The sequence below is a fragment of the Sciurus vulgaris genome, assembly GCF_902686455.1.
Source record: "Sciurus vulgaris genome assembly, chromosome: 6".
NCBI lineage: Eukaryota > Metazoa > Chordata > Mammalia > Rodentia > Sciuridae > Sciurus > Sciurus vulgaris.
The window spans coordinates 121,022,473-121,046,592 of record NC_136466.1 but is presented as its reverse complement, the minus strand read 5'-3'; the positions used below and the strand labels follow the sequence as shown (position 1 = coordinate 121,046,592).

The window sequence follows — 24,120 nt, the reverse complement described above, 5'->3', positions numbered from 1 at the left end:
ATTTTTAGTAATGTTAGTTGTGTTTTTATAAGGAACCTGTCTTGCAATGGAGGAAAATGAAGAATTCTTTTCAAAGGATTGTTCTACATTTGGAAGTTGCCAGTTTGCAGAGATTTTTTAAATTACATCAGTAACCTATACTAATCTGAAAACTATAAAATAAACATATGAAATATCCTTTCCTCCAAGGAATCTTTACTAATGCTGATATATAATGCAATAATTTATTGCATGTATAAATACATGATCTGTATGTAGTTTATAAATTACAACTGCTGCACATCTGCTTGTTTTGTTTTGCAGTACTGGGGATTGAACTCAGGGTTTAATGCATGGTAGTGCTTTCCCACTGAGCTACATCCCGTCTGCCTCACCCCACTTTATTTGTTTGTTTGTTTGTTTGTTTGTTTGTTTGTTTGTTTGTTTAATTGAGACAGGATCTCACTAAGCTGCCTAGGTTGACCTCAAATGCGATTCTCCTGCCTCAGCCTCCCCAATGACTGGGATTATAGATACTTATTTTCCTTAAATGTAGTAAATACATGAGCATATTTCCATGAACAACAACTTAGATTCACATTATTCCTCTTGATAGCTGTATATGATGGCGTTCTGTTGAATGGATTTTCATCTCGTGCCTCTCTTAAGCAGTTCTTAAAGTGGTGGCCACAGATGACTAAGGGTCCTCACAACCCCTTCAAGGGTATTAAGTCATATTTTTGAAATGTGAAATAATGGTAAGATATTATGTACCCCTTTTATTGTATCAACTATGCTGCAAAAGCATTGCGGGATCCCATTGCTGCATATGACTGCTGACACTTTAGCATCATAAAGGCATATTATACTAAGGCACATATACATATTCTTCCCTGACAGTTTTTTTAAGAGCATTTTTATTTCTGAATGTCTTTGATGAAATGTTGCAAATTATAATTTTATTAAGTCTGTACTTTTGAATGTGTATTTTTAAAATATTGTCTGTCAAAATGGAAATATTCTCTGTGACAGGAGTTGTCTTGAAATTAAGTGCTTTTGTGGCTTTGTCCTGAGCTGAATTAATTACCTTTTTCAAGCAATATCATTTGAATGTGAAAGAACTGACAGAAAAACATGACACTTTGATATTTGGAACACATTTTCTTAAAAGGCAAGCCTGTTACTTTAAGAAAAACAACCAACAATATTTATTACCAATGCTATAATTTAAACCTTCAAGCAAAAATGAAATTTTTGGAAAAGTTGCATCTTGTATCCCCATGACTTTGATAGTTTTCCTAGTATTTTTCACATGCAATTGGCAGTGGTGTTAAAATTGTGATGTTTTGGCGCATGCCTGTAATCTCAGCAGCTCAGGAAGCTGAGACAGGAAGATCATGAGTTCAAAACCAGCCTCAGCAACTCAGTGAGACCCTGTCTCTAAATAAAATACAAAATAGGGCTGGGGATGTGGCTCAGTGGTCAAGTGCCCCAGCATTCAGTCCCTGGCACCCCCACCCCCACCACCAAAAAAAAAAGATCTTAATGTTGTGGTAATGAAATGTTTCAGTATTTGGAAGAACTCACTGAACCAATATTTTCCAAATGACCAGCATTGAATTCATGTTTTAAAAAATCATTCAAGGGTAAAAGAGTTATTAAAAGGGCAAAATGGATAGACCAATGGATTTTAATGTAGCCGAGAAAGGAAAGTTCGTGATATGGTTTCAGATTTCTTGTAAATGACCTTTAAGAAAATACTATTTGTGAGTTTTAGAGTAGTTTCAAAGAAAAGTGTCTATATAATCTGCAGACCCTCTTAAATACTCCTCCATTTTCCAACTATGTATCTGAGAAAGGCTGGTTTTTCTTCATCTACTTCATCTAAAACACAACAGAATAAGTGTGGAAATTAATATGAGAATCTAGCTATCTTCTGTTAAACCAAACATTCCAGAGAGTCATAAAAATAAAAATGAACAATGTCACTTTCCTCCCTACATGGGTATTTTTTGTTTTGAAAAATGGTATTTTCCATTAGAGTGTATTATTTATGTTTAACATGTAATGGGTTTATTGTTATTTTAAATGAGTTAACATATTTTAAATTTTTTCTCATTTCTAATCCAGCAAATATTGGTAAATGTGTAGTATTCACATAAACAAATTTTGTTGAGGTCATTAGTAACTTTTAAATATAAAATTTTTAAAGACCCTGCAGTGAAAATGTTTGAGAATCTCTACTTTAGGAAAGATTGAGGTTGTTTCCACTTTGAGGTTATGGTAAGCAATGAGTGCTTCATAAACATCATTTCATGCCTATATTTGTAGGCTTCAAAATTTGTCAAGAAAATCCTTAGAAGTGAATATGCTGGACAAAAGAATACATGTTTTAGAAGTAGTGATTGATACTGCCAAATTGTCAATTAGTGTGTCCAGCAGTGGTTCATGTGTTATGCCACATTCTGGTCACTAGGATAAGTAAAAAGTAGTATCTTAGGGTTTAATATACCTTCTTTTAATTATGAAGGAGGCTAAGCATTTTTAGATGTGTATAGTTCATTTATATTCCTTTCATAAATATGTCTCCCTCCCCTCCACTCCCATTTTCCCATTGGAAATTTGTGAGTTTTGTTTATGTGTTTTTCTTTGAAGTATGAATTCTATGGCAGATTTTATTTTTCTAAGAATGATCATTATAGTATCACTCATTTTGCGTGCATGTCCCCCGCCGCCGCCACACCCCCCCGTACCAGGAATTGAACCATCCAGGGATATTTAACCACTGAGCCACTTCACTGGCCCTTTTTTGCATTTTATTTAGAGATAGGGTCTCAATGAGTTGCTTAGATCCTCACTAAGTTGCTGAGACTGACTTTGAACTTGAAATTCTCCGGCCTCAGCCTCCCAAGCCTCTGAGATTACAGGTGTGCACCACTGTGCCCAGCAACATGTTCTTCTTAAAGTGTGATTTTTTTTTTTTTCCTCCAGTTGACAAGTTGGGTTCATATTCTTCAGGTTTTCTTGAGCTTGCTGATACTTTATGACTTTCAAGTATAAAACTTAAGATATGGTTTCCATCTACTTTTCTAGGAATATGTGTTCTTGGAACCCAGCTACCATATTGTAAGAAGATCCTACTTGCCCCCATTGACTTCTTTGTTAACAACCAACATTAAAGAAATCACAGTTTTTGATCAGGCATCTGTGTTACCTCCAGCATATTTTACTTTTTGTGGTATCTGCATACTTAAAATTACCATCTCATTCTCAAGAACACTATTCTTGTGTCTTGAAAGACTTACTTGTATAAATCTTTAATCCATTTGGAATATTTTATGAATTAATGACGTAAAGTGCCAGCTATTTTTTCCTTATTTTCTCTTTTATGGCTACCATCTTGTCACATAACTAATTAATAGTCTGTTATATTTCAGAAGCTCCAAATTACAATTCAAATTGACCTATTTGAATTACTGTAGCCTAACAATTCATGTTAATACCCAACAGTGGATATTTCTGAGGATGTTTTACCAGAAAATTCAACTTTATATAAAATAAAGAATTGTTAAAAAGTCTTAGTAAAATGTAAAAGTCTAGGCATAGTAGTACACACCTATAATCCCAGCTACTCAGGAAACTGAGGCAGGAAAATTGAAAATTTGAGGCCAACTCCAACCCTGTTTCAGAATTCAAGAAAGTAGGTGGAATACTGAAGATGTAGCTCAATGGTAGAGTGTCTCTGGGAGGGCCAGAGGATGTTTCTTAAAAAACAAAGTTCAAATAGTATTTTTTGAAAGGCAGGCATAAGATCTTAAGCAATTTAAATACTAAGAATTTTAGGTATATCTTCATTTTAGAATATTTCTTAAATAATCAAATTGATCAAATAATACAGCAACCTTTTAAGTAGTACATTGAAAGTAATTGCTTTTTAATGGTATTCTAACTATATTGTATGAATAAAGACATCAAAAGCTAAGATGTGCTACCATTAATCACAATCAGATAAAATATGAAAAAGAATATGTCCATGGAGTTCAGTAGTAATGTGTTCACAGATTATCGCTTTTGTGGAAAGGATAGATTTCATTAAATCCTAACTACTTTAACTCATTTTTACATAAGCCCTACCAAGGTAAATTTATCTATGATGGACTTTAAAACAGCTTTGCTTAGTTCTGTCCTTATTTTCTATTCCACATGTGCAATGTATGCAAGGATAATATTAATAAGACATCTGATTTTCTAGAAATGTTCCTTAAAATCAAGTACTTTATAATAAAGCAGATGTAAAAAAAGAGGAAGGCTTTTGTTACAGAAACTATTACAAGAAAGGTTATTTATAACCTTTCTTGAACTTAAATCGGAGTTAATTTTTCCCATAAGAAAGAAACTGAAAATGGTTTATGTCATTATGTGAATGTAGTACCATATGTTATATATAAACAGTAGAAAATAAAAGATCTTCAATGTGGTTCTTAGCAGAGTGTTATTTTATTCTCCTGGGGACTTATGGTATTGACTAAAGATTTTTTTTCACCCCTTCTTGCCATAGGGCAAGGTAGTGCTACTGGCATAAATGCATAGGAACCAAGGATGCTCCTAAATATCCTTTGCCCTTAGAACAGCCCCTTCCCCCAACAATGAATTATTCACCCAAAATAGTGCCAACTTCGAGAAACCCTAAATTAAAGCAATCATATTTTGTTTGCAGTTAGATGTTGCAAGTATATTTTGTTTTGTTTCATTGAGCATTAGGTAGTTGCAAGAGTATCATTCAAGAAATATCTATGTGCTCATTGTTTGCCAAAATCGCCAGGTTATAGAGGACCTTGTATACCATATGATAAGTACAGTAGGTAGAATAATCCCTCCTATCCCTCAAAGATGTCCATGTCCTGTGAATATGTCATATTACATACAACAAACAAAACTTCAACAAATTGAGCTTTAAAAGTCTATTAGCTTAGGGAGCATTTGGTCTACAAAATAGGAGTGCCTTTGGAGTTGGCAGAACAGTTAGTTACTGTAAGGTGGTTCAGCAGGAACAAAGAAACAGCATAAATACACAGAGCAGATTGGTTAACATTGGGTTACTTTCCTTGTATGGGTTAAGGAGAGAAGATTTTATATCATGTTCCATATCATCTCATGTTCACTGACCCTTTTTAACTAGTTGCTATGAATCTATTTCTCTCTCTCTCTCTCTCTCTCTCTCTCTCTCTCTCTCTCTCTCTCTCTCTCTCTCTCAACTGACCTGTTTGGTTCATATGTGACTCCATACCTGTTTGATATGGTTGTTGGGCCTAATTCAGGAGCTCAGACCAACACAGTGGTTTCCTGTAAATTTCATTTAATAAATCCATTTACTTAAGTGGATTTAAAGTTACTGATCATTTGATTGTAAAGGACAGTATCCTGGAGTGGGTAAATATGTATTCACAAGAGTCCTTAAAAGTGGAAGAAGGAGGCAGAAAAGCAGGTCACAATGATGCAGTGTCCTGCTGTTGCTGCCTTTGAAAGTGAAGGGAGGTGGCCATAAACCAAGCAATGCCAGTGGCCTCTTGATCCTGGAAAAGGTGGGGAAACAGACTCCCTCTAGAACCTCCAGAAGGAGAACAACCCTGCAGCACTTTGACTTGAGTCCTGTGAGTCCTATTCTGGACTTTCAATTGACAAAACTGTAAGGTAATAAATTTGTATTGTTTTAAGCCACTAAATTTGTGGTTAATGAGTTACAGCAGCCATAGGAAACTAATATACTGGTGAATTTGGGTATTATTTGGTAAGAATAGGGAGCCATCAAAAAGTTATTAAGGGTATGATATGGGTCGATTTATATTACAGAAAAAATTAAACCATATTCCATCATGAATTTGCTTAATCATTTATAACTGCCTCAATAGCAACAACTGAATCTAGATACCATTTGAAACTAGAGTTGGTTTGAAATGAAATATCCACATTTTCATAGTTATATAAACATTCTGTGCCTACAAGATTTTATGCTTACTGTTTCTTTTTTCACTTTCTCCTAGTTATTTGTATAGAAGATCTCTGGCTCATAATTCCTTAACATACTTTACATATGAATTTTATAGAAGTCTTTTTTTCTTCTTTTTTAAGAAAATAGCTTCTAGATAACATGAGTAACAATTACACTATAGGCACTTTTCTATTTCTTTTGTACATTTCCACAAACTAGATTTTTTGACTATGCGGCCTCTCCATTAGTCCTCGGTGTCTGTCATCCCCAACAGGTTTTCACTTGGGGGGCACTGCACCAAAATTTTTTAGAGTTTTTAATTGAATAGCTATAGATACATGTTACAAATGGTTTTGACTTTTTAGTGAACAAAATTACATTCTATTCAGAAAAATATAATGTGCATCTATCAGAATTTCTCTAAATGAAGAGGAATATTTTCACTTTGTCATTGCTCTTTATTCCTGTCTTAAAACTCAGGTTTTGTTGGGGGGATCACTTGTTATTTTGCAGAATAACTATATTCTAACAAAGTTTATCTATAAAGCAGATTTTCCTAATGCAGATCCTATTCATTCACTGATTTTTTTTACTATCATAGATCAGAGATATATACATTTAAAGGCAAGTTTGGTTTGATTAGTTTTTGAATTGTTGAGAAAATTTTGAAAAGCAGAGTAGAAAACTTGGCAAGAAAAGATTGTAGGTTATATTTAGCTACACTGTACCCTGTAGAGAAGAGGCCTCCTATAGTCTCCTTACATTTGCTAGGAGAACTTTATGGTGTTTTCTTGCTCCAGGTTCTCAGCCATGACCATCACCCCTCTTCATCATTCAATTAACTGCAAATTAAGGGATAATGGTGCCATTGGATGTGTGTACATGTCCAGCTAGCTTGCCTTGGACCCTCAGTAACTGAGAATTCTCTTCTTTTTGTTGTCACTTCTGCCCCGCCTGCCCCCAACCCCACCAGCCCATGCACCACTCACACACGCATACTGACTGCCCCAGTCCAGATAGACATTCTTCACTGTAGCTTTTTTTTTTTTTTTGGGGGGGGGGTAGTGTACTGGGGATTGAACTCCAGGGCATTCAACCACTGAGCTGCATCCTCAGCCCTTTTTTGTATTTTATTTAGAGACAGGGTCTCAACGAGTTGCTTAGTGTTGTTACTGAGGCTGTCTTTGAACTCACGATCCTTACCATTTAATGTAAATATTCTGATTGAATCTCTAATTTTTATATTACCTTTCACCCCCTCTTTTTTAAAAACACTTATATTCAGGGACCTTAAGTTTTTGTTTGTTTGTTTGTTTGCTTGTTTGTGCTTTTGTTTTTTATCCATTACACTTAGAATTGTGAGATATATACTAAGAACTGGAGATTGTTGGCCTTTGTCAGGAATGTGACTTTTGTAGTCAAGTGTACTAATATTGCTTTGTAATTGGTTCTGAAACTACTTATTCTCATTTCACTATGTATTCCTTGAACAAAAGCAAGCCTGACTGTCAGAGATGGGTACAAATTAAATCCCAAATTCCAAGGGTACTATAGATAAGTCTGACCAGTTACTCCATTTTTATGTGAACTAAACGTTGATAGGTTTAGTTCTCTGAAATTTAGGTCAACTGCAATGATAAAAGGTAAATATTTTGGCAGATATTTTGAAATGCTTAAATGGTGTTTTTTCTAAATAATTGTCATAGATAACAGTTTTTATTTATCAAAGTGATGATTGTTTTGAGTCTTCAATTTGACTTGCACAGATTATTCAATAATGGAGACACCACTATGGAACTGCTCCTTTGTTTTGTACCAAGCCTGCCTACTAAAATAAATATATATTTTATTTTTTAAAGTGTACGGCATCATTACAAGCTCTCTAGCAAACTTAGGTTAAATAGCCATAGAACTACTACTTCCCTTCCCAGGAACAGTGAGTTAATACAGGTCTTAAAATATCACAAATTCTTTAATAGGTTTGCTATATTAGCAGATAGTCAAGATGGAAAGCTTTCATTCCCCCATTGATCCCTATCACATTGTACCTTCATTATAAGTTGTTGATTTATAATTTGATGAAATGATAGTCCCAGGTTTTGAAAGAGATTGAAGACATTGACCGACTCATTACACTTTCTTGCATGTGTGGATTCCCATTCAGCATTTCCTATTGATAGCTCTTGGAGTTTCCCTTCCTTTACCTGGTTGCCTGACCTTGTGGAGCATTTTTTCAAGAGACTTGAGATTCTCATAAAATTTGCTCAGTGACCTCACTTCTTGGAACCATAGAGCCCAGTTTTCCTATAGCTATTTCACACTAGTCATGTTCATATTTGTCAGTCCCTTTAATAAACACATAGACAGAAATATATGATTTATTCAGAGAACTCAGTATACCTAAACATGACATTTAGATTGCAAATCCAAATTGCAACTCCCATGTGATTTTTTTTTCCTTTTTCTCTTTCCATTCTCTGCATCACCTGATATTCATGTGTAGTAGGATCGTATATTGTGACTTATGTTTGGTTTTATGGTATATTCTCACACAGAATGGACAAAAATGAATATTAATTATATTTCTGAGAAGGAGTAGTAGAATCAAAGACATATCTGGTTATTAATACTTATAGATGTCCAGCAGACTGTTATTTTCAAACTTAGTAACATTACAAAACACATGTCTAAATATCTTATTACATGTTGTTATATAGTCATTTTGCTTAAGCAATAAGATGGGTAGAAGGAGAATATGTACTAATTTAGTTGTATAGTCAGGTTGATTTTTATTTTAATGTAAAGAGGTTACCCCATTGCTAGAAATTGAATGGAAATAATCCTTAATTTACAGCTAAAATTAGTTTATAATAAAAATACTTCCAAGAAACATGTAATGGGGTCATCACAGAAGGCAGCATATTTTTATAGGGTTCTAAAAATCCACCTATGATCCTAACAATTTTACTTGTGCAAAATTCGTCACATATCCTTTTTATAATGTCACATAATCCCCACAACTATCCAAGCAAACTGATGTTAAGTTTACCCTGTGGTAGCCTTGTGACCCTATATGTTTAGCTGAATTTAAGGTGATTGAGCAGGTGTGGGTGTGCACACCCATAATCCTAGTGGTTCAGGAGATCGAAGCAGGAGGATCACAAGTTCCAAAGCTAACCTCAGCAACTTAGTGAGGCCTAAGCAACCCCTTGAGACCCTGTCTATAAATAAAATACAAAAAAAGGGCTGGAGATGTGACTTGGTGGTTAAGTTGACCTGGGTTCAATCTCTGGTACCAAAAAAGGAAAGAAAAGATGATTGTGTGTGTGTGTGTGTGTGTGTGTGTGTGTGTGTGTGTGTGTGTGTGTATATGTGTGCACGCGCGCGCGTGCACACTGTTATTGTTCAAATATAAGATGGCCCCCTCTGCAGTCTTCTGTGTTAATTCTAGAATGTTCAGAGGTGAAATGATTGGACTATAAAATGTAACGTATTCAATCCATCTTAGTTTAAATGAATTAAGTGGGTGGTGACTGGAGGAGGTGGTTCACTGGGGTTGTGCCATGAAAGGGCACATCTTCCTTGTGGTCCCTTCCCCTTCCTCTCTGCCTTGATATGGTGCCTTACCTTGGACTCAGAGCAATAGAATCAGCTATGAATGACTAAAACTCAGGAACCTTAGGTAAAAATAAACTTTTTCTTCCTCTAAGGTGTTCTGGTCAGGTATTTTGGCCACAGTGATGCAAAGCTAATTAACACATCATCTAAGATTTCTGTCTTGGAAGGCTGTTTCCTGGTCCTCTGGTTTGAGAGAGCAGACTTTTGTTGGAGTTTTTTGTCTGTGCTCTTTGGCTTTCTAGGTTGCTTTTTAAAATTGAAGTTTGGGATATATGAGGCAAGGAGAAAGCCATGGAACTCACAACCATGTTGTTCTTAAGTGTGAAGTCTCTGCTGTTTGGCCCCCTTTTCCCCATATTTTGGAGCGCTTATGTTTTTTGTATTAAAAAAAATATCCAGGGTTCTTAGTTATCAACTATTATAAATATAAAAAGAATTTGAAAAAATTATTATTTGGAAGAGGAAGTCTCCATCATATCTATCTTTGCAGTGTATTTGTTTCAACAGCAGATACAGTATCTACTTTTTACATAGAAAACTATTTTCTTAAGAGCACACCACCTGGTAAACCTAGTAGACATTCTGTAGTTTTTCACACTAAATCAAAGTTTATTGTAAGTCATGTGGTCATTGTTTATATAAAGGTAACTGTTAAGTTCTTTGAAAATGCTCTTAGTGACTTGGGTGTCTCTTAAGTCTGGTGACTGAAGGTGGTACTGTTACAACTACTGTTCTGGATGGAGGGACTGGTAAACATCAGTTTTAGGCTCAGCCGCTTTTTTCTCATATGATAGCAGATAGTTGTAGTTATAGATAATTCAAAAAGTGTACATCCTCTTTAATGAGGTTGTTTTTAGTATTTAAAATAATATTGATCATCACTTCATATTTCTCAATTTCTGTGCATTTTATGGAATGATGTCTTCAGGCTTGTGGACTTTTGGTGTTCGTACTCCTACCTGTCTTCCAGGGAAATGAGTATTGAAACTACTACTTGCCTGAATTTCTCATGTACTCCAGCCTCAAACATATATGGGGTTTAATTTTAATTACATGGCACCTATGTCCCTGCCTCTCAGTTGCATTTTTAATTTGTGGTCATTCCTTTAAAATCTATTTACATTGCTCAAATAGCAGTTCCGACTATAATTCAGATTTATCAGCCACAGAGTCTTATATACTTCACTTAAATCCTTGCAGATGTGCACTGTAATTGGATAATGAGATAAATGTGCAGCTTACTGCAATGGTGTGTTATTTTTTCCAGTTATTAAATTATAAAGGATTTAAATAATAATACCAGTGGTAACAACTGTCAGAAGCTAAAAAAATCTTTATACCTTTTAAATTGGTACAGACAGTAGAGAGAACAACTTGATAATAAGTATCAGGAGTCATAGAATTGTTGATGTCCTATAGTAATTCTTCTGAAGTAGATATCCCAAGAAAATAAGCTGAAAAGTAGAGGAATAGCTATAAATATAATGGTATAGTGTGTGTGGCAGTTAAATGTGTATTTATACTATAATCACTTTAATATGCCTATAGCAGAAAAAAATAGATACATAGATTTAGAATTCTTGAAGTGTGTTAGAATTTTCTGTGGTAATATAAATGCACAGAGCAATACTAATTGTGTGGTTCATCTGTATGTACATTTGTACACACCACAGCACGCATAAAAAAAGACTAAAAGAAACCAAAAATATTTCCCATTGTTATTGTTATCTTTAGGGAGTTGAATATTGTATTATTTTCTGTTTAATTGTACTTCTTTCCCCTGCCCCAAATATCCCACTGTGGGAGAAAGAATAAAAACGTTTAAATTTTTTTTTTTTTTTTCCCAACTAGACACATAGATGCTAATTTAAATAGCATAGAGGTCCAGGGGAAATAATGTCTCCTCTCTCATCTCAAGGATATCACTGAGTTGCTGGAGAACACCTCATCCTCCCCGAGAGATCCCTGGACCCTTGTGTTGAAATGCTCTTTAATACATTTTTTCTTTTAGGGAGACTTTCTACTAGATTTTAATGTCTTAAGTGGATGTACCTTCAGCTCTTGAGAAACTGAGCTGATCAGAATAATTTATGTTCATAGGGCCCTAGAAAGTTGACTTTAGATAAATCGAATGAAACTTTCTACCATGAAACTGCTTTAGAATCCCTTGTGAAAAGGGAATCAGAAGCAGTTTTGTAATTGGAGATTACAAAGAGCTATAGTAAGTTATATGCAAAGAATTTGTTTTCTTTTTCTGACACAATTTGGCTCCTCTCTATGTCCCACAGCTTGCCCTGAAGGACCCTGTGCACACAGTGTCGCTGCAGCAGTTCATCTATGAGAAGCTCAAAGCACAGCAGGAGGTACTGGGAGAACAAGGCTTTCAGTCTCTCATGGAAACAGTGGACACAGAGATCGTCACCCAGCTGCAGGAGTTTTTGCAAGGATTCTAAGAGCACATGCCACATGGCTACCACCCTTTTCTGAAGCAAGCTGAATAACCCGCCTGCCACTTGTATGTGAGAGCCTGCTGAGGTGACAAAGTCACTTGTGTATGAAGTTCAAGAAGCAAAGACCACCACACATTTTTTTACTACAAAATATAAAGAATAAATATAAAACCCACATAACTAAACTCGCAAACCTATTCCTCAAAAGAATTTAATTTTATATTTATAAAGGGGCCCTGTGTTTGCTAGAGGTACATTTACTGACAATAGCTGCTTAGTTTTCTGTTAAGAGAAAAAACTGATTGCCTTTTAATCATGTACTCTTAACACTTGAGAAGATGAAGGTTGATGTCTGAGATGTTTTTCTGCAACCAAAATTAGTTAAATTTGGCTGCCTTATTCCTTTTTTAAGCTAACGAAACAAGTTTGAAAACTGACAGAGCTGTTCAGATGATGCAATTAAATCTGTATACCAGGCAAAAGTATATAAATAGTGACAAATGTACGTTACTAAGATTACCTTGCGAGTTGTTGTTTTCATCTGACATAGAAAACGTGTTTTATCAGACACATGCTTTTATTTTCATCATAGTAATTTGATGCAGAAATTAGTAAAGGCATTCTTTTTCTCGTTTGATTTTCAGTACATACACTTAGTTTGTAAATGTACATTGTAAGGCCCACAGAAGTGAACCTGTGGTACTGCTGCAGCAGGTGGGAGACCTCTGGTCATGGTTTATTCCTAGTTTCTTTGTTACTCCTCAAGGCCAGCAGCCCTGCGAACACCGAGAAGAACCGGGCAGCTCCCAGTACCCAAGTGTTGTGCAGTCCCACACAGCCATGATGGGCTGTTCCACACTTACCCAGGCATCTCAGGTTCCTCAGTGCATGGGTGCATCGGGGCCTCGGTGATATGGGTGCCTCAGGACCCAGCAGCAAGCCCCGGGGCATCAACACTGATATAACCAGTCTTCCTTCCTTGTTCCTCCATCATGCAGTACTTACAAAGGGGAAAAGGAGAAAATAAAGCCTTACTTTGTTTTACTTGTCATTTATTATTTAAAAAAAAAAAAAAAAAAAAAAAAAAAAACCTTTAAAGCATTTTTTTTAGGAACTACTCAGAAGCAAGGTTGGAAAGTGTCTTATCTTTCTATAGAAAGTTGGGTACAGTATGTAACTGCGGGAAACCCACTGCCCCTTTGTAAGCCGTGGAACCCAAAATGTCTTGGGGATATTTGATGTTTTCAGCAAGAGAAAGAAAATATGGTCCGAATTAAATTTTCCAAAGATACCTCACCTTGACTGTTGTCTGGTTAGTTTTCTTGCCTCTCATACCAAAAATGAGTTCGTAAGAATTGCCCAGTGATTAAGAAAAGGGTATTTCTTTACCACTGTTAGCCCACAAGACTGACCTAAGTTTAATAATATCTTTCTATTGCCTTAATTATTTAATTATTTGAAACACTGTTCTCATCAGTATTATCAGAAATTCTCAAACATGCTTTAGTTCTTCAGTAAATAGTAAAATATCCACCTTTCCAATTCCTGACATTTCATTATCAGACTGTAGCAGATATTACCAAAACAGCTACTTTGAGGGGAGAAAAAAAAAAAAAAAAACCCTGAGAGGCTTATCCCAGAGGATGAATTTGGTTCACTTTTTAAACTCAATGGGTAAGAACAGGCTTTATAAAAAAAATCTTGGGGAAAAAAATTCATGGGGCTGGGATTGTAGCTCCAGGGGTACAGCAGTTATGACAGCACACCAACAAAAATAAAAATAAAAAATAAATCATGATTCTTGAATTTTTATGTGCTTTATTATGATATAAAATATTGACTTACAGAATTCTATTCGTTAACACAAATTTATAGAAACATTTTAAGTTTTGGTCAAATAGCTCAGCTATTTGAACTGTATTGCTCCTGATACCAGGTAATGATTTTTCAATTCCATGACTTCCCAGTCCTCTGACAAAGGCCCATGTGATCAATAATAACATTTTGACTTTTCATTATGAGTTAGTCCCTTCTCCCTCTCCTACTAATTGTATTAGAGAAGCCAAATCATTACATGTACTAACTTATACAATTTCTCTTGAAAAATCTGTTTCAGATCTTAATCTGTTCTTTATTCAACTGGTTTTTGTTGAGTTGCTGTTTTTGCCATGTGCTTGCTGCCTTGTGGGACTGGGACGGGGAGTATCCCCCTCCATGAAGTTGTGCAGTTCGGTACGAACACAAACTTGCCAACGTGATATAAGAAAAAAGGGATTCTGGTGGAAGGGGCAGAGGAAGTCTCAAACTTTCTTCTTGTGACCTACAGTCATTCTTCCTTCTCTCACCCACCCCCACCCTTTTGATTTTTTATTTTGGGGATTTTTTTTTTTTTTTTTTACATTGATCTTTGTGAATACAATGTAACCATCAGAACTCACATACATCACTGAAAATGAAAGCAAATACTGCCTTTCTCATTACCAGATCACCCTTTTTGGATTTGGAAACTGTTGGCAAGGAGGCAGATAGAAAGCAATGCTTATCTTTTTAGTGAGACTCATGGTTGGGCCAAGCTCAGAAGGCAGGAACATGCCAGAACAGTGTATATTCATATAGGGCAATTAAGAATGAGAAGCAATTTGTTAGCTGGCAAAAAGAGAAGAAAAAAATAATCATTTTCTTAAATGCGAAACTTTGATCTTGATATCTCAGTAGGACTGTAACATTTTTCTGAAAATCAGTTTAAAGTTAATTTTTACCCCTTAAGAAGAAACTGCATTCTGTCCCAAACATATCCACATTATATCAAACCTTGTGTCCCATGAAGTGGTGACAAACAGTTCACCTGACTGCAAAGGTTAAGCTTTTCTATAACTCTGAGCTGCTTGTTTTTGAGCTTCAGAGTCCTTGGGGTGAATACCCTAATACCCTGAAAAGTTCTCAATCTGAGTTTGTTTTTACTTCTCCTAGCCTGAGGGACTTAAGGTTGAAGCAGTTGGGTAACATTCAAAACTGAGAATCACTGCTTACATTTTCTCATGAGTTCTTCCCTACCATAACAATTGGAGAGTCGAGTCCCTGATTAGTCAAAAATCTTTAACAAGCAATATTTTGCTCTTTGCTCCAGCTAATGCTGGCATTGAACTCATCTGAGCCTATTGGTTGGAATTTATTTAGCTAGATGTGCTTCGAAGAACCGTCTGATCCAGGAAGGAATGTATTGATGTCTGGTCAGCAGCCCTTTTCCTTCAAAGTGAAACATTGATTTTTATGCCACTTTAATTTCCCAGTAGGGCAAAAATAGGATGTAAGGAACTGCTAGAACAGGTGAGTCCTGGGAGGCTTAAAGCATTTTTATTTGTCTGCCACGAGGCAGGTGGTTATAAAGTGGAAAATAGGCCTTTTCGCTAGAATTGTGCTTGGGGAGTTTTATTGCCAGGGTTAGAGCAGGAACTGGAGACCAGACTGCCAAGCTGCCAGCTTTTTTTTTTTTTTTCAACATTTTTCACCTGAAGCGAGATCAGTTTCTCATTTCAAAAAGTCCATGTCATTTCCACAGCGCTCTCAGCTAGCCCGGAAGTGCCTTGTTTTCCTGTTTTTAATGAATACTGCAACTTAAGCAATAATCTAGAAGAGCAAACTTTTTGATTGACAGGGAAGTTATAGCTCATAAGAGTGTAAACAGAGCTCAGAAGTGTATTGACAGCCAACCAGGGAAGGAATTCTATTGACAGATCTGGAGGTAATCACAAACTAATTATGAGCTCTGTTAGTCAAGGAATGCATCTTGATTTCTTTCTTTTTTGGATTGAAAGGCATATGTTTTATGCCATCTCTGGCAATGAGACCAATACTGTAAAATGGCCTCTTTCTTTACTTACAGCATAATACATTGAGGAATGCCGAACCAGGTGAGCAAATCCAAAATTACATGTGGTAGAGAAAGCTGCTCAAAATCACTCCCAGTTTGGATGTATGAAAACCTAAACTTATTAACATAATACACTAGGGAACTGATTATTTTAAGAGTCTTTTTATAAAAGCTCTTCCTTGTACATGTCATTTTAACTAAAGGAAGAACTTTTTAATTGATTTATTACTATTTTATAATAGAATTGCAGAACAGGAAGGAGATCAAAGAAAGATGATTTATTCTAACTTATCATTTCACAGAGGAAGAAACTGAGGCCCAGAAAGGTGAGGCCTATAGCCCTGGGAACCTAGAAGCTTACCTAATATGCTTTCTTTTTTAAAAATATATTTTTAGTTGTTGATGGACCTTTATATTATTTATTTATGTGTGGTGCGGAGAATCGAACCCAGTGCCTCACACATCCTAAGCAAGCCATGTAAAATGGCCTCTACCACCAAGCTAAAACCCCAGCCCTCTAATATGCTTTCAATTGTTTTTTAAAATGTTAATAGTTGCCTAAGTTTAGAATGTATGTTTTTAAACTGCTTTTAAATAACAGTATTCTAAAAGTAAATAGTAGCACTATTCTTCAGTGACTCAGGAGGCTGAGGCAAGAGAATCACAAGTTCAAGGTTACCCTGGGCAAGTTAGTGAGACCCTGTCTCAAAAATTCAAAATGAAAAGGGCTGTAAATGTAATTGAGTGATAGAGCATGCCTGTGTTCAGTCCCCAATATCAGAAGGAAAAAAGGAGGTTGACGTCACTAGCTTCACTTATCCAGTGTGAAAACATTATTACTATTATTAATCTAAACAATGCTCTTTCAGAATAAATCTTTCAAGTCTAAAAGGTCAAAGATTTGATTTTACCTTCATTTATTCCTTCCCTAATGTTTATTCTTAATGTTGCTTACTATTATCATTTTCACTTATATTTCTGGCAGGGCAGATCTGCTGGCTGTTAAATTTCCTGTTTTTGATTGAGAAAGTCTTTATCCCTTGCTTGAAAGATACTTTACTGGATATAGAATTATTCTAGATTTTCCTTGTTTTAACTTTAAATATTTCACTTGATACTTTTCTTGCTTACATGGTTTCAAGTTCACTATAATTTTTATCCTTCCTCTACCAGCAAGTATCTCCCCTCTCCAGCTTTTCTAAAACGTTAATCTTTATCTTTGGTTTTCTGCAACTTACATATGGTATACCTATTTTTTTTTTTTTTAGTTTCTGTTACAGTGTTTGTTTTCTAGTATGTACATTAAATTATTTCCTAGAATTTCAGTCTCTGCTTACATTACCCATCTGTTTTTTGCATGTTGCTAACTTTTTCCATTTGAGCCCTTTCTATATCAATAGTAGATATTTTAAATTCCCGATCAGGTTCATCTAACTGTGTCGTATCTGAGTCTGGTTCTGATACTTGCTTGCCTTCTGACTGTGCAATTGCTTGCCTCTTAGTAGGCCTTGTAGTATTTGTTGAAAGTGGGACATGCTGTATTAGATAAGCAGGCATCAGCAAGTAGTACGTGCAAATTGACGTTCCAGCAATGTGGTAGGGCAGTTTATTTTGGTTAACAGGGGTCAAGTTAACCTTAAAGAAAAGGGAAGAAGGGGGAAAGTGGGTGACACCAGATGGTCCACGGCCTTGTGGAGATTGTTTATCCTCCATGGCCAGTTAGTTTTTGATGATTTGGCAGTCTTATTTTAGGCTTGTTTAGGTATGTTCAGGCCTCAAGCCTGTCCCTCTTTGTTTCTTTTCCTAAGTTCATTTGCTGGACTACAGATTCTGTGCTTTAATTATGGGCACTTAAATTTTAACTCCTTCAGTAAACAACTGAAAATACAGTGAGATAGTAGAAGGAAATATAAATTGCCTACAGTTTCACTGCTCAGAGATAACCAGTTAACATTTTGCTGTACTTTTATTTTCTCTATATACAGGTAGAAACACATGCTACCAAAATTGGGATCATATGCATGTCCTTCTATTAGTCCACCATTCTTTTAATACTGTTATATTTAACCATTTTCCTGGGTCATTTACATATTCTTTAAAAATATGTACTGACCACCTACGTAAAAATTGTCATAAGGATGTGTCATAGAACTAGGTGTGGTGGCACATACCTGTTATCCCAGCAACTCAGGAGGCTGAGGGAGGAGGATCTCCAGTTCAAAGCCAGCCTCAGCAACTCAGTGAGATCCTATCTCAAAGTGCAAACAAAAGGGCTGAGCATGTGACCCAGTGGTTAAGTGCCCCTGGGTTCAATCCCTGGTACCAAAAAAAAAAAAAATATATATAATTTAATTGCTATCTGTTTGAACATAGTACCACCTTGAACATACTTGTGCAAAAATTCTGAGATATGTCTCTTAGAATTTCCTTAAAATTACTCGGAACAGGCTGGGCTTGTGGCTCAGTAGGTACAGTGAGGCTCGCCTAACACGTGCAAGCAATTGGGTTAGATCCTTAGCACCACATAAAAGTAAATAACAAAAATAAAGGTATTTTGTCCATCTACAACTATAAAATATATTTTAAAAAACTGCTAGAAACAAAATTATTATGTACAAAGTTAGTAATATTAAGAAGATATTCATATGTTTTTGATATAGGCCAAGTGCTTTTTGGATGGTAAAGAGTTGTTTATAGGGATGTCCTATGTATCACGTTAAGAGCCAAGCATCCCATAGGATTCACATTCCTCTTACCAACACTCAGCACCAAGGAGATACTACCCCTGTCTTTGCCTTTTGTTTGGCATAGAATATTTCGTGACAGTTGATATTCTCCCAGAAGATGGTATTAGGACTTGGGCTTCCTGAGAGGTGATTAAATCATAGAGGCAGGTCCTCATGAATGAGATTAGTGCCCCTATAAAGGAGACCCCAAAGAGCTGACTTGTCCCTTCTACCATATGAGGACACAGCAAAAAGCTGCCACATTAGAAGGAAGGGGCCCCTTATCAGACTTCTCAGCCCCCAGAATTGTGAGAAATAACTTTTTGTTATTTTTAAGCCACCCAGTTTATGATAGTTTATGAAAGGACTAAGACACTGGGTAAGGCTGGTTTTCCACAGTTTAAGCAATTTAACTTTCCTGAGTTGCTTCAATTTTTTCATTGGTAATATGGGAACAACAGCTTCCTTTCCAGGTGATTGTGAAAATCAAAAATCACTCATTTAGCTTCCTTTGAACAAATGTTCCTGAGTGCCTGTGCCAGGTGCTAGGATACAATGATCAGAGCAGACAGAACTGTTTTGCTCTGAGCTTTCTGTATACTGCAAAAGACACCTGTCAGCTAAGCCTAACGTAAAGCGGGATGGTGACCTGGAGCTCTATGAGTGAGAGCCGTGCATATCCGACTTCAGGATAGAAGTGGGTAGGCTGCTGTGAGTGGTGGTGGAGGGAGAGATGAAGGATGGGAGGTAATGCGGGGTAGGCCGAAGGGCTAGTTAGGACAACAAAGGAAAAGGCTTCAGGAGACAGCATAGGCGCTGAGGGGGCTCATGCGGCTGGAGTAGAAAGCACAAAGGAAGCTTGGTGCTAGACCTCCCCCTTCCCCCTTGCTGGCCAAGTTAAGTCTGTGTTGCTACCTTAAGAACCACGAGGAGCAGAGGGAGAGTGACTGCAGGCCGACCCATTTAGAAGTGGTCACAAACCCAGGCATCATAATCAGAATGGAGGGAAATGAGTAATTTGAGAAGTATTTAAGAGGTGTTGTCAGTGGGAGTTGATGAATGCAGAGTGGGATGAAACTCTAGTATATGACTGTGCAGCAGCTTGGGGCCACTGGGCTGCCGCAGGCCCACAGAGGTTGGATGTGAGCAGATGATGCTTCTGAAAGTCGGAGAGCACAGGGATTTGGGCAAGATAAAGGACTATGGATTCTTAGCTAAAATGTAAAGATGGGGAAATGCAATAATGGGGCAAACAGGGTTCAGAGGTCCTGGTTAGAGAAGTGCAAGTGGACGTGGTTGATGGGCAGCTTGGAAGGATTGGCAGGTGGCACAGGAGAGGAGGGTGGACTGGTTTCCAGTAAGGGCAGTAGTCAGCATGTGACTGTAGGGGAGGCGAGTTCTATCTGGTAATATTATTTGATCCTCTCCTCCCACCCTCTGCAGAAGGTCACTGCCCAAAGGAAAAGGACTTTTTGTTGTTGTTGTTGGTTGTGGTTTTGTTTTACAGAAAAGAGAAGGAACAGTCTGAAAAACAGATTTGTGAAGCACCTAGCAATGCCTGAACCAGAGGAGGTGCCCTATGAGCAAGAAGTTCCTCACATTCCTAAGCTTTCTCTTGGGTCCTGTACCATGTAGTTATTCTACATCTTCTTTCTGAAGCCAGAATTTTTAGGGACTAGGAAGTGCCCACATGCTGAATCGGCTTCATAATGGATAGTGTTTGGCAAAGTGTCTATGATGTAGTTTAAGTTACATCTTGTAGTCAAAATCACTCATTCTGAGACTAGTCCGATGTATAAGCCACATTCTGATTATTGATCTATTTTCATCCACCTGTTCAGAAATACATCCTTTCTGTAAAGTGAGAAATGTTAAATTGTAACACGATCCTGAAAGATGGTCGGTCCATCAGTTTTCTAGGGCAGTCCTAACAGAGCACCACAAATTGGGCAGGTAACTAGGCAGCTTAACCAACAACAATGTGTTCTCCCCCGTCGGGAGGCTGGGCGTCAGCAGAGTTGGTTTCTTCTGAATCCTGAAGGGGAGGATCCTTCCTTGCCTCTTCCACCTGTGTTTGGCGTTCCTTGGCTTCTCAATACATCACTGCAGTCTCTGCTCCATTGACCCAGGGTCATCTTCCGTGTCTCTCTCCTCTTTGTGAGGACACAGTCATCTTGGATTCAGGGCCCACCCCCCTCCAGTATCACCTTATAAATAATGATATCTGCAAGGACCCCACTTACAAATAAGATGTCATTCCAAAGTACTGGAGTTAGTACTTCAACTTTTTTGGGCGGAGCTAGTGAGCAGAGATGACACAATTCAATGCATAACAGGTTTAAAAGAACACAACTAAACATTTCTCTGTTCACATTTTCCTGATGATACTATGCCTGGTAACTAGGAGCCCCAGTGCTGTGGATTGCAAATGGTGATCTAAAAAAATAAAATAGTTCCACATGCACTTGGAAAGTGTGGGGTTAGTTTTGCTTTAGGGGCTACACCTCTGCAAACAGGTGTGCCTGGCTAGAGTGTAAGTGAGTTGTTGCACATAACATCTCAGTGGTCATCAAGCTTCCAGCAAGGGAATCCAATGTTCAGGCTCATTTACTAATCTTGCTTGAATGTATAATTCATTGCCAAATTAAAAAGATGTTCCTTAATGTGCATCTTATTTTTTAGTTATGGAAATAATGACCAGAAACCACAATTGGACATTCATGCATCATCACAAGCATTGCAGTTGCACACAGGGACTAGATTTTGCTGTCTAAGAAGGATGGAAAATGAATTGCAATAAGCAAAATCCACGTCAGCATCATTTAGTTCAAGTTAAAATGATAATGGAATTCAGGCTGCCTACAGCTGCACTAAACTCTTACTCCATTCATGATTTGGTTTCCAGAAAACAACATTGAATTTAGCTGCTATTTTGAGTTGTATACTGGAAGGAGCATGGACTCCAGAATCACACAGACTTGAATTTGATTCCAGACTCCAAATCCTGGTTTCCCCATTGTGGTAAGCAGAATAATGGCCCCCTACCCCACCACACATACACAAGATGGCTCTGCCCTAATTCCCAGAAACTTGTGAATATGTTGATTTCCATGGCAAAAGGGACTTTGCAGATTGGAATAAGGTACAGATTCTGAGATGGGGAGAATATTCTGTGTTATCCACGTAGTTCTGTTTTATTATACAAGTCCTTAAAAGCAGAGGACCTTTCCCAGCAATGGTTAAAAACAGACATGATGAAGGAAAAATTGCCAGAGAGATGTGATGTTGCTGGCTTTGAAGATGGATGAAGGGACCATGTTATGGCTTGGATGTGAGGTGTCCCCCAAAGGCTCACATGTAAGACAATGCAAGAAAGTTCAGAGGAGAAATGATTGGGTTGTGAGAGTCTTAATCCAATCAGTGAATTGATCCTCTGATAGGGATTGAGTGGTAACTGAAGTGGTAGGGTGTGGCTGGTAGGGTGTGGCTTTGGGGTATCTGGCACATGGGGACCCTCTCTTTGCTTCCTGATCACCATGTGAGCTGCTTCCCTCAGCCACACTCTTCTGCCATGATATCCTGCCTTACCTTGAGCCCTGGGGAATGGAGCCAGCCTCTCATGGACTGAGACCTCTGAAACTTGAGCTCCTCTGCAGTTGTTCTGGTCAGATCTTTTAGTCACAGCAGCGAAAAAGCTGACTAAAACAGATCGAGAGCCAAGGAATGCAGGTGGCTTTGAGAAGCTGAAAAGACAGGAAAACAAATCCCCTCCCAGAGCCCCAGCAAGATTGCAGCCCTGAAGGTATCTTGATTTTGGAACTTCACACCTGCAGAACTATTAGATGATGTTTTCTTGTTTTAAGTCACTAAGTTTATAGTCATTTGTTAAAGTGACCAGCATACCCACTTACTTGCTGTATGACTTTCTGATTGCTTTTCTCATCCATAAAAAGTAAATTGATTGCTGAGTGTACGTGTGGATTAACAGAAACGATGTATGTAAAAACCCTTGTTAACCACTTCATGAGTTAGTGTTAGAAGTCCAGGTCTCAGAAGTCTGATTGTCCCCACTCCCCTTAGGTGACCAGCCTCCAGTTTGGGTCCAGCTGCCATTAGGTAGGTGGCTACTGCTACCTACCTATTCAGTGCAGTGTGCATCAGCTCCACCTGGGAGCTAGTTAGAACTGCTGAATTTGGGTCTCACCTTAAACCAACTGACTCAGAATCCATTTTTTAACAAGGTCCCCAGGTGGTTCATATGCCCTTTAAAGTTCGAGAAACACTGGGCCAAACACTCTCCAACATCAAAGATCTCACAAAACTGATGCCTGGGCAAGGAGTTACGGATATGGGCCTCCAACTCCTGTGTTTTTTAATGCTTCCAGTTATTTCTAAAGCACAGAGGGTTGATAACCACTGGAATAAATGCTTAAAAATGCATGAGATTCAAGTCAGAATTATAAAAATTTCAACTAATGCCATTTTCTCTAAAGAAAACAGCTATCATAAGTATTACTAATTACTGTATTGTTTGGAAGGTGCGTAAAGGAACAAACATCAAAGACAGGTTCTCACTGATTCTGAAGGCCAAATTCCCATTCTGGCTTTCTAGTGTGCACTTGATTAGCTTCTTCTTTCTTAGGACTCACCCCCACTTGTTTTGCTTGGAAGTGATCCTCGGACAACTCTATGACAGTGGAATCTTGCCAGTAAAGCTCTTGACTAATTTCTCTTTAATAAGAGAGATCTAACTGCTTATTACAATCATCAGAAAACAGATAAGTTTCTGGAACATTTAGTCTGTTCCAGGAGTGTCTGCACCCCTTCCTCCACAAACGAAGCATAAAGGGAAAGCTCAGCAGCTTCAATCAGGGTAGCCCAGTCCAACTGTGCTTGCAGGTGGCCATGATGCAGAATAGTTATATTCCAAGAACCAAAAGAATAATGGCTACTCTCCAGGGAACCATGGGCCCTGGTTCACACCTCAGAGGTGTGAGCTCCAGGCAGTCTTACCCAGATTCTTACCCAAGAGCTTCAGGTCCAAGCAGACAGTAAAGGGTTAAGGATAGGAGCCAAAATTGAGACTGGGAAGTTGGGTACCCACAAGGGCAGAAGGGCTGCAGGTGGGGAAGGCAGGGAGACACACCTGACAGTTGCCACACATGGCTTTGAGGTGTTCTTGGATCCTGGGATAGGATGCAGGTGCACTGGGCTACCTTCTAGGTGCTCCACCCTGCACATGGAGTGCAGAATGAGCCGAGACTTAGGCCCAATCAGGAGGAGGCCTACAGAAAACTCCCTGTTGTAGCCATCAGCAGCTTGGGAACCCTATACATTTACTTCAAGGACTGGTGTTGGGGAGGTCAGGTCCCCAGATGTCCCTGGCTCACACAACTCTTCCCTCTCCTACTTGCAGTGCTCAGACTGTAGGGAGGATACAACATCCTGAGATAAGGATAAGGAGCAAGTGTCTGGAACCACTGGGCT

General features: G+C 37.8%; 1 protein-coding gene across 1 annotated transcript in view; it reads left to right on the top strand.

Moving 5' to 3' along the window:
- Positions 1 to 13,332, top strand: part of IPO11 (importin 11) — a 192,766-nt gene extending 179,434 nt beyond the window's left edge. The window contains exon 29 of the mRNA XM_079144443.1: positions 11,875 to 13,332. Within this exon, the coding sequence (XP_079000569.1) occupies positions 11,875 to 12,039 (165 nt within the window). The 3' untranslated portion in view covers positions 12,040 to 13,332. The remainder of the gene's footprint in view (positions 1 to 11,874) is intronic.
- Positions 13,333 to 24,120: the final 10,788 nt, after the last annotated feature.